The sequence below is a fragment of the Palaemon carinicauda genome, chromosome 5 (genome assembly GCF_036898095.1).
Source record: "Palaemon carinicauda isolate YSFRI2023 chromosome 5, ASM3689809v2, whole genome shotgun sequence".
Lineage (NCBI taxonomy): Eukaryota > Metazoa > Arthropoda > Malacostraca > Decapoda > Palaemonidae > Palaemon > Palaemon carinicauda.
In genome coordinates this window covers 189884701-189894772 of record NC_090729.1, presented here as the reverse complement: position 1 = coordinate 189894772, position 10072 = coordinate 189884701, and the positions used below count along the sequence as shown (strand labels likewise).

Here is a 10072-nt window from a genome sequence, read left to right as displayed (position 1 = left end):
TGGTGATTACAATAAGAATATCAACTACAGCAATTTCTCCTTCGGTTTTCAAAAGAAATAAAAAACATTCAACTATTTTCATACGTTACAAAAATAATTACGCATTTTCTGTATCATCATTGAACTACGTAAAATCGTCACAGACAAGTAAGGAAAGAAATCTATGGAGTAGTTTTTGCGCAATTTATATAGTTCTTCTATTTATATCTCTTTTATAGATTTCTGGTTAAATATATATATACATATATATATATATATATATATATATATATTCTGCAGTTTCTTTTAAATGCAATGACAAATATATTTATGTTTTCTTTCTCTTTATAACATTTCAGCTCGTTTCATGCAATTAGAATTACCACACCATCGAGTAATAACTTATTGCATGAACCAATAAGCGAGACTATAAAGACTTTTGATCTTTTGGCCAACGGTCTGGGGGAAAATAAAATCAAGAGTTCGGCACCGACTTCAAATCCTCACAAAACAAATCACCCAATATCTCCCAATCTGGCGTCTTCACCGACCCAACTAAACCAAACAATTTCTCGAGAAATTTATTTCAACTCGAATGATTTCCTCCCACAACGAGGGCCATTCTAGCAACCCCCCCCCCCCACGGGTAAATCATCCTCGAAGACCAACAGATGTGGCAAAGTTTGACAAAACCTTAAGAAGCAATCCATTGCTTGGATTCCAGGAGCATCTTCGGGAACGTCTGCCGGAGCATCTTCGGGAACGTATCTATCTCGGAGCATCCTGGGGAACGTCTCCCGAAGTATCCAGGGGAACGTCTCCAGGAGCATCTTCGGGAACGTTTCCCGGAGCATCTTCGGGAACGTCTCCCAGAGTATCCAGGGGAACGTCTCCAGGAGCATCTTCGGGAACGTTTCCCGGAGCATCTTCGGGAACGTCTCTTGGAGCATCCTGGGGAACGTCTCCCGGAGCATCTTTGGGAACGTCTCACGGAGCATACAGGGGAACGTCTCCCGGAGCATCTTCGGAAACGTCCCCTCCCGGAGCATCTTTGGGAACGTCTCCCGGAGCATCCAGGGGAACGTCTCCTGGAGCATATTCGAGAACGTCTCCCAGAGCATCTTAGGGAACGTCTCCCAGACCATTTTAGGGAACGTCTCCCGGAGCATCTTAGGGAACGTCTCCCAGATCATCTTCGGGAACGTATCCCGGAGCATCTTCGGGAACATCTCCCGGAGCATCTTCGGGAACGTCTCCCGGAGCATCTTCGGGAACGTGTCCCGGAGCATCTTCGGGAACGTCTCCCAGAGCATCTTCGGGAACGTCTCCTGGAGCATATTCGAGAACGTCTCCCGGAGCATCTTCGGGAACGTCTCCCGGAGCATCTTCGGGAACGTCTCCCGTAACATCTTTGGGAACGTCTCTCGGAGCATATTCGAGAACGTCTACCGCAGCATCTTTGGGAACGTCTCCCGGAGCATCCTGGGGAACGTCTCCCGGACCATATTCGGGAACGTCTCCTAGAGCATCCTGAGGAACATCTCCCGGAGCATCCAGGGGAACATCTCCCGGAGCATCTTCGGGAACATCTCCCGGAGCATCCTGGTGAAAGTCTCCTTGACTCATCCCCTCTGCTATTGGTTCCCATTTCTTACAGTTACGACGCCAGCCGTCAGAGTTTTACGACGCGAGTCGTGACGTGAATGGCGGATAACGGTGATGACGCACCGCTATGTTATCAAGGTCGTTCGTGCCTGGGCCAATTTTGGTGTTTGGTCTTTACTGCGAAACCTTTATTGCAGTTTAGAACAGATCCTTAAATTAAAGGGCATCGCTTGATTATGCAGGAAACAGTCAAGGTGATGTTCAAGATATGGCCAAGTACAGGATTTTAAACTTTCATTAAACACAAAGGAAAACACGCACACACACACACACACACATATATATATATATATATATATGTGTGTGTTTGTGTGTGTGTGCGCGTGTCTGGGATATTACGACATTTATAAACAAATAGACACGCATACACACACAAACACACACACACACACACGCATATATATATATATATATATACTGTATATGTATATATAAAGTATATAAATCATATATATGCATATGTATATATATATATATATATATATATACAGTATATACCTATATATGTATATATATATATATATATATACAGTATATATGTGGACTGAGAGAGAGAGAGAGAGAGAGAGAGAAAAGAGAGAGAGAGAGAGAGAGAGAGAGAGAGAGAGAGAGAGAGAGAGAGAGAGAGAGAGAGAGAGAGAGAGAGAGAGAGAGAGAGTTTAAGTACTTGGAGTCTGTTGTTATTGCAAATGGTGGAATGGAAACAGATGTACGTCAGAAAGAGAATGAAAGATGTGAAGTGTTGGGGGTAGTGAAGGGAGTGGTAAAGAATAGAGGGTTAGGAATGAATGTAATGAGAGTTCCATATGAGAAAAGATTGTACAAACTGTGATGTATGGATCGGAGTTGTGGGGAATGAAATTGACGGAGAAAAAGGAAATTAGAGACGTTCGAAATGAAGTGTCCGAGGAGCATGGCTGGTGTTATCTCCATTAGATAAGATAGGTTTAGCAATCAAATAATGAGGGTTCGAACGGGTGTAAGAAATTAATTAACAGCTAGAGTGAATATGAATGTCTTGAGGTGGTTTGCCCATGTAGAGAGAATGGAAAATGGCCGTCTGCTGAAGAAGGTGATGAATAAAAGAGTTGATGGGTGAAGTACATGAGTAAGGGCAAGGTTTGAGTAGATGGATGGAGTGAAGAAATTCTGGGTGATAGGAACATAGATGTGAGTTAGGCTAAAGAGCATGATGGAAATAATAATGAATGACGAGCAATTGTCACTCAGTTCCGATATGTCATCCTGCCTCCTACGGTCGCCTTAGTGACCACTGAGGTAGTAGCAGTAGGGAATTCAGCATATGAAGCATCATTAGTGGTGGATAACGGGGGGAGGGTGGGCTATGGCACCCTAGCAGTACCATCCAAACTCGGCTGAATCTCTCGTCAGGCTGGGAGGAGCGAAGAGAAGAAAAATCCCATTCTGTTCTTTCTTTTTATGTTGGCTATCTCACAAAATTGGGGGAAGTATTATGATAAATAGATATATATATATATATATATATATATATATATATATATATATATATATGTATGTATGTATGTATGTATATATATATATATATATATATATATATATATATCGGAAAATCAAAATGTAAGAGGGAATTCTGACTAGTTTCGTCTTACTTCTTCAAGAGGACTGAAGGAATAAGACGAAAGTAGTCAGGATCCACTCATTTACTTTCATCTTCCCTCTGGTTCTTTCGCATCTGAACATCACATTTCTCTCTGAGTTTTACTCATACAAGTATATATAAATAACTGACGATTATATGGCATCATTACCCATCGTTCATTCATAAAGGTGATTGCCTGTATCTGGATCGTAAAAGGTTAAATGATATATCAATCTCTTTTAAAATTGGTTGATGCGAAATATAATGAAGCATAAGACACGGCGTTTGATCAAATAGCTTTTATCGGAATTATAGTTCCCCGGAAAATAACGACCACACAAAGGTGAAATTAAACTCTGAAGAGAAAGAGATTAATATCTTTTTGATGCTGTTTCTATATGGAAGGATCGATCTTCTTTGACTTTTATGAATATATCTTGCCTGGGTTGAGAGGGATATTGGGCGCTGATCATAATGGTCAGTCTCTAGGGCATTGTCCTGCAGGGGAATTATTATTATTATTATTATTATTATTATTATTATTATTACTTGCTAAGCTACAACCCTAGTTGGAAAATAAACAGGATGCTATAAGCGCAGGGGCCCCGAATAGGGAAAATAGCCCAGTGAGGTAAGGAAACAAGGATAAATAAAATATATCAAGAACAGTAACAACATTAAAATGAATATTTCTTAAATAAACTATAAAAACTTTAACACAACAAGAGGAAGAGAAATTAGATAGAATAATGTGCCCGAATGTATCCTCAGGCAAGAGAACTCTAACCCAAGACAGTGGAGGACCATGGTACAGAGGGTATGGCACTACCCAAAACTAGAGAACTATGGTTTGATTTTGGAGTGTCCTTCTCCTAGAAGAGCTGCTAACCATAGCTAGAGAGTGTCTTCTACCCTTACCAAGAGGAAAGTAGCCACTGTCACTGTCCCTTGCCTCTGCCATTCATGAGTGACCTTTAAACCTTGAAACCCAAATGTACATGAAAACAGAAAGATGAGTATACGTGATAATACGCATTTAATATATGGATAAATATATTTATTACGAATAGAATTTCTTATGGAGATCATTAAAATCTATATACATTCTCTTCAGACAGAAATTTCAAAAAACTTTTTACGTGAAATAAAAATTTGACAGAAATATAATCTAAATATCAAAACGTAATTTTATTTAAGTTTCTCCGCTAAGAATTGTGTCGTCTGGAAAATGCAATCATTAATAAAAAATATTGCATTTATTCTAATGTTAGATTCCAATTCAACAATAAATTTATACTTTTGATAATTTATGAAGTAATTTTAATCGTTGCATTATTCTTTATTTCAGTTTTTCTTGGTTTAATCCAGATTTTTAAAATTTATGAAATATTTCATGTTGGTTTACATATTGTTTAAAATTTACAATTTTCAATAAAATACCTGTTAGAATTAAATTTTTTTACTTTAAATGTACACTGAAATCCCCCGCTATAAACGACGGATTTATTAAAAAAAAAAAAACATTACTCATATATCGAATTTATCAAATTCTCCAACACATGAATTTATCAAATTCTCCAAACATACATGAATTTATCAAATTCTCAAAACACATATATAATGAATTTATCAAATTCTGCAAGCGCACATATAATGAATTTATCAAATTCTCAAAACACATATATAATGAAATTATCAAATTCTCCAAGTACACATATAATGAATTTATCAAATTCTGCAAGCATACATATAATTAATTTATCAAATTCTCAGAACACATATAATGAATTTATCAAATTCTCCGAGAACACATATAATGAATTTATCAAAATCTCCAAGCATATATATAACATATAATTGATTTATCAAATTCCCCCCCACCCAACATATAACGAACTGATCAAATTCTCTTGCACGTATAACGAATTTGTAAAATTCCCGCAAAGGTAACTTGGAACGGTGATAACGAAATTTATCGAATCCCCCGGAAGAGAAATAACGTATATATTAACTTTCCAAAGCGCACACATGATAAAATTATAAAACTAGAGGGGCACTCAGTAGAGTGCAGACCTCCGCCGCGGCAGGTTATTTCTCGACCTTTTGCTCGACTTTGATCTTTGACATTAACATGTATTAATCGGCGTGGATTTTCATACAATCAAATATAAACCAGGTTTAAAATCTCTGTGAAAACGATGTCCAAACTTATGGCTGATTAAGTGAATTGGACATTTTACTTGACCGTGACCTTGACCTTTGACATTGACCTTCCAAAATTTAGTAATTTCCAGATTTTTAAATAACAGTTAATTCCTGCGAGTTTAATTATCCTATGATTAAAATTGTGGCAGGAAGCTGTTCACAAACAAACACATAAAACACACAAACGAACTCACAAAACACACAAACACGGACGAAAACATAACCTCCTTCCAATTACGTTGACGGAAGTAATTAGTGGCCGCACCCATAACCAATTTATCAAATTCCTCCAGCACAAACATAAAAGAATGTATCCCTCCCCACTCTCCCTTTAAGCGATTAAGTTCAATAAAGATAATGAGCGAATTTCCATGATTGCAGATTTTATGCTGTGACAACAGCTTTAGTATTTTCATTAAACCCGGATCTCTTTAGCTTCTCCCTTTCCAGATATGAGCGTGTTGTTCCTCAGGGGGGTTCCAGGGTGACTTTATGGAACGGCCCTGTTTTGGAGGAGAGAGAGAGAGGAGAGAGAGAGAGAGAGAGAGAGAGAGAGAGAGAGAGAGAGAGAGAATTTGCTTGTACGGAGGTTTCCTTTAAAGGTCCCTTACGAATGGCAGAAGCAAGGACAAGGCAATGCCCTAGAGGAAGTAGAATGTCCTAGAGACAGCTCGATGCCCTAAAAACAGGACACTGATCTAGAGACAGGGCTTTGACCTAGATACTGGCGAATGGGGGAGAGACTGCATAATGCCCTAGAGAGAGGGCAATGACCTAGAGGAAGTAGAATGACCTAGAGACAGCACAATGACCTAAAAACAGAACATTGATCTAGAGACAGGGCTTTGACATAGATACTGGCCAATGGGGGAGAGACTGCATAATGCCCTAGAGATAGGACAATGGTCTAGAGACTGCACAATGTCCTAGAATCAGCACAATGCCCTAAAAACAGAACAATGATCTAGAGACAGGGCTTTGACATAGATAATGGCCAATGGGGGAGAGACTGCATAATGCCCTAGAAAGAGGACAATGGTCTAGAGACAGCACAATTTCCTAGAGACAGCTCAATGCCCTATAAACAGAACAATGATCTAGAGACAGGGCTTTGACCTAGATACTGGCAAATGAGGGAGAGACAGCATAATGCACTAAACACAAGACAATGTCCTAGAGAGAAGACAACAATCTAGAGACAGGACAATATGCCTAGAGACAAGATAATGACCTAGAGAGAGGGCAATGGTTTAGAGAAAGGACAATGCCCTAGAGACTAACCTGGCCCTTCCTGGATCAGGGAGAGCCAGGCAATGATTGTTGATGATTCAGGAGGTAAACCTATTGGTTCTTACCCAAAGCCACCATCTCTAGCTCACAAGGATGGTGAAGTTGCAGACATTACAAGAACCCCAGTCTAGCAGATCGCTAGATCGCAGTGGTGTTTCTAATATGCTATCACGATCATTAATAAAAAAAAAAAAAAAAAAATTATGATTTTAATTATTTAATTAGCATCTGTCAAAACAGTAATTATTTTTTAGCTATAGATCAATACGATATTTTAGTTGAAACTCAGTTACTATTTTAGAAATATAACCTGTTAGATTCCCTACCTGATCATCATCTCCAAATTCCCAATTTATATAAAAAAAAACTCAAAAAAAAAAATTATTTCGATTGAAAAAAATGAAAACGGTATCTCAAATTTAAAACATTTCAACACCTAAGAAATGTAAGGCAAGTCCCATTCCAATTCAATTAAATGTAAACCCTAAAAATTCCAATGCCCTTCAATATGACGTAATAATAACTCGGATTATAATCAAGATCATTTTTGTGGTGGCCTGTTGGTAACGTCCTTGCCTGGTAATCATCAGACTGGGTTTTGAGTCCTGCTCAAACTCGTTAGTTCCTTCTGTCGCTGCAATCTCACCATCCTCGTGAGCTAAGGATGGGGGTTAATGGGAGCCTATAGGTCTATCTGCTGAGTCATCAGCAGCCATTGCCTGGCCCTCCTTGGTCCTAGCTTACGTGGAGAGGGGGCTTGGTCGCAGATCATATGTATAAACGGTCAGTCTCTAGGGCATTGTCCTGCTTGATAAGGCAATGGGTTTGGGGAAGCCTATATGTCTATCTGCTGAGTCATCAGCAGCCATTGCCTGGCCCTCCTTGGTCCTAGCTTGCGTGCAGAGGGAGCTTGGGCGCAGATCACATGTATAAACGGTCAGTCTCTAGGGCATTGTCCTGCTTGATAAGGCAATTGGTTTGGGGAAGCCTATATGTCTATCTGCTGGGTCATCAACAGCCATTGCCTGGCCCTCCTTGGTCCTAGCTTGCGTGGAGAGGGGGCTTGGGCGCTGATCATATGTATAAACGGACAGTCTCTAGGGCATTGTCCTGCTTGATAAGGCAACGGGTTTGGGAAAGCCTATATGTCTATCTGCTGGGTCATCAACAGCCATTGCCTGGCCCTCCTTGGTCCTAGCTTGCGTGGAGAGGGGGCTTGGGCGCTGATCATATGTTTAAACGGTCAGTCTCTAGGGCATTGTCCTGCTTCATAAGGCAATGGGTTTGGGGAAGTCTATACGTCTATCTGTTGAGTCATCAGCAGCCATTGCCTGGCCCTCCTTGGTCCTAGCTTGCGTGGAGAGGGGGCTTGGGTGCAGATCATATGTATAAACGGTCAGTCTCTAGGGCATTGTCCTGCTTGATAAGGCAATGGGTTTGGGGAAGCCTATATGTCTATCTGCTGAGTCATCAACAGCCATTGCCTGGCCCTCCTTGGTCCTCGCTTGGGTGGAGAGGGGGCTTGTACGCTGATATGTATATATGGTCAGTCTCTAGGGCAATGTCCTGCTTGATAAGGCAATGGGTTTGGGGAAGTCTATACGTCTATCTGTTGAGTCATCAGCAGCCATTGCCTGGCCCTCCTTGGTCCTAGCTTGCGTGGAGAGGGGACTTGGGCGCAGATCATATGTATAAACGGTCAGTCTCTAGGGCATTGTCCTGCTTGATAAGGCAATGGGTTTGGGGAAGCCTATAGGTCTATCTGCTGAGTCATCAGAAGCCATTGCCTGGCCCTCCTTGGTCCTAGCTTGCGTGGAGAGGGGACTTGGGCGCAGATCATATGTATAAACGGTCAGTCTCTAGGGCATTGTCCTGCTTGATAAGGCAATGGGTTTGGGGAAGCCTATATGTCTATCTGTAGAGTCATCAGCAGCCATTGCCTGGCTCTCCTTGGTCCTAGCTTGCGTGGAGAGGGGGCTTGGGCGCTGATCATATGTATAAATGGTCAGTCTCTAGGGCATTGTCCTGCTTGATAAGGCAATGGGTTTGGGGAAGCCTATAGGTCTATCTGCTGAGTCATCAGCAGCCATTGCCTGGCCCTCCTTGGTCCTAGCTTGCGTGGAGAGGGGGCTTGGGCGCTGATAAGTATATATGGTCAGTCTCGAGGGCAATGTCCTGCTTGATAAGGCAATGGGTTTGGGGAAGCCTCTATGTCTATCTGCTGAGTCATCAGCAGCCATTGCCTGGCCCTCCTTGCTCCTAGCTTGCGTGTAGAGGGGTCTTGGGCGCAGATCATATGTATAAACGGTCAGTCTCTAGAGCATTGTCCAGCTTGATAAGGCAATGGGTTTGGGAAAGCCTATATGTCTATCTGCTGAGTCATCAGCAGCCATTGCCTGGCCCTCCTTGATCCTAGCTTGGGTGGAGAGGGGGCTTGTGCGCTGATATGTATATATGGTCAGTCTCCAGGGCATTGTCCTGCTTGATAAGGCAATGGGTTTGGGAAAGCCTATATGTCTAAATGCTGGGTCATTAGCAGCCATTCCCTGGCCCTCCTTGATCCTAGCTTGCGTGGAGAGGGGGCTTGGGCGCAGATCATATGTATAAACGGTCAGTCTCTAGGGCATTGCCCTGCTTGATCAGGCAATGTCACTGTCCCTCGCCTCTGCCAATTATGAGCGACCTTTTAAGCCTTTAGACTTCAATATAACGTGATACTAACTCGGATTATAATCAACAGTGAAGAACTTTACGGCTCACTGTTATTACTGGGTATGCTTTATTGCCTCCTGGAACACGCTAATACTACCAAGTAGTTTTGCTCCAGATTGCCCAATCTCCCAGATTTCTTTTCTACCGAGAGCGGTACCTCTTTGCCATTAATTCGAAATCTAGTTGCTCTCTTCATGGCGTTATTAAACCACCGGCTGTCAGGGATCTAGGATATTGTTGCCCCTCATTTTAGAAAAGTCGTAAATTTCATCAGTGAACCGTTTAGTTGGACTGGAAATCATATATGAAGTTTGGTTATTGAAACGGAGAAGCAGACAAGTTGAGTTCTTCAAACATTATGTTCATATTTCTCATCCGTCCATATGACTACTCGGTCTTTCCCCATCCCTAGGGTAAAGGGAGAGGAAGTAGTCATACCATGGTGTGAGGGGGTACCCCAAGAGGTACATACGGGAAACCACAATCTTTCATAACTCCCATATGACTACTCTATCTCTCCCCGTCCCTAGGGTAAAGGGAGAGGAAGTAGTCATACCATGGTGTGAGGGGGTACCCCAAGAGGTACATTCGGAAACCACA

General features: G+C 41.5%; 1 protein-coding gene across 1 annotated transcript; it reads right to left on the bottom strand.

Annotated features, from left to right (window-relative positions):
- Positions 1 to 1149: 1149 nt before the first annotated feature.
- Positions 1150 to 1605, bottom strand: LOC137641293 (tetra-peptide repeat homeobox protein 1-like). The gene has a single exon (XM_068373721.1). The coding sequence runs from the start codon at positions 1603 to 1605 to the stop codon at positions 1150 to 1152; it is 456 nt and encodes a 151-aa protein (XP_068229822.1).
- Positions 1606 to 10072: the final 8467 nt, after the last annotated feature.

Excerpts from the sequence above, each read along its gene's own strand:
- LOC137641293 (XM_068373721.1), bottom strand. The coding sequence starts at position 1,605 with ATGAGTCAAGGAGACTTTCACCAGGATGCTCCGGGAGATGTTCCCGAA.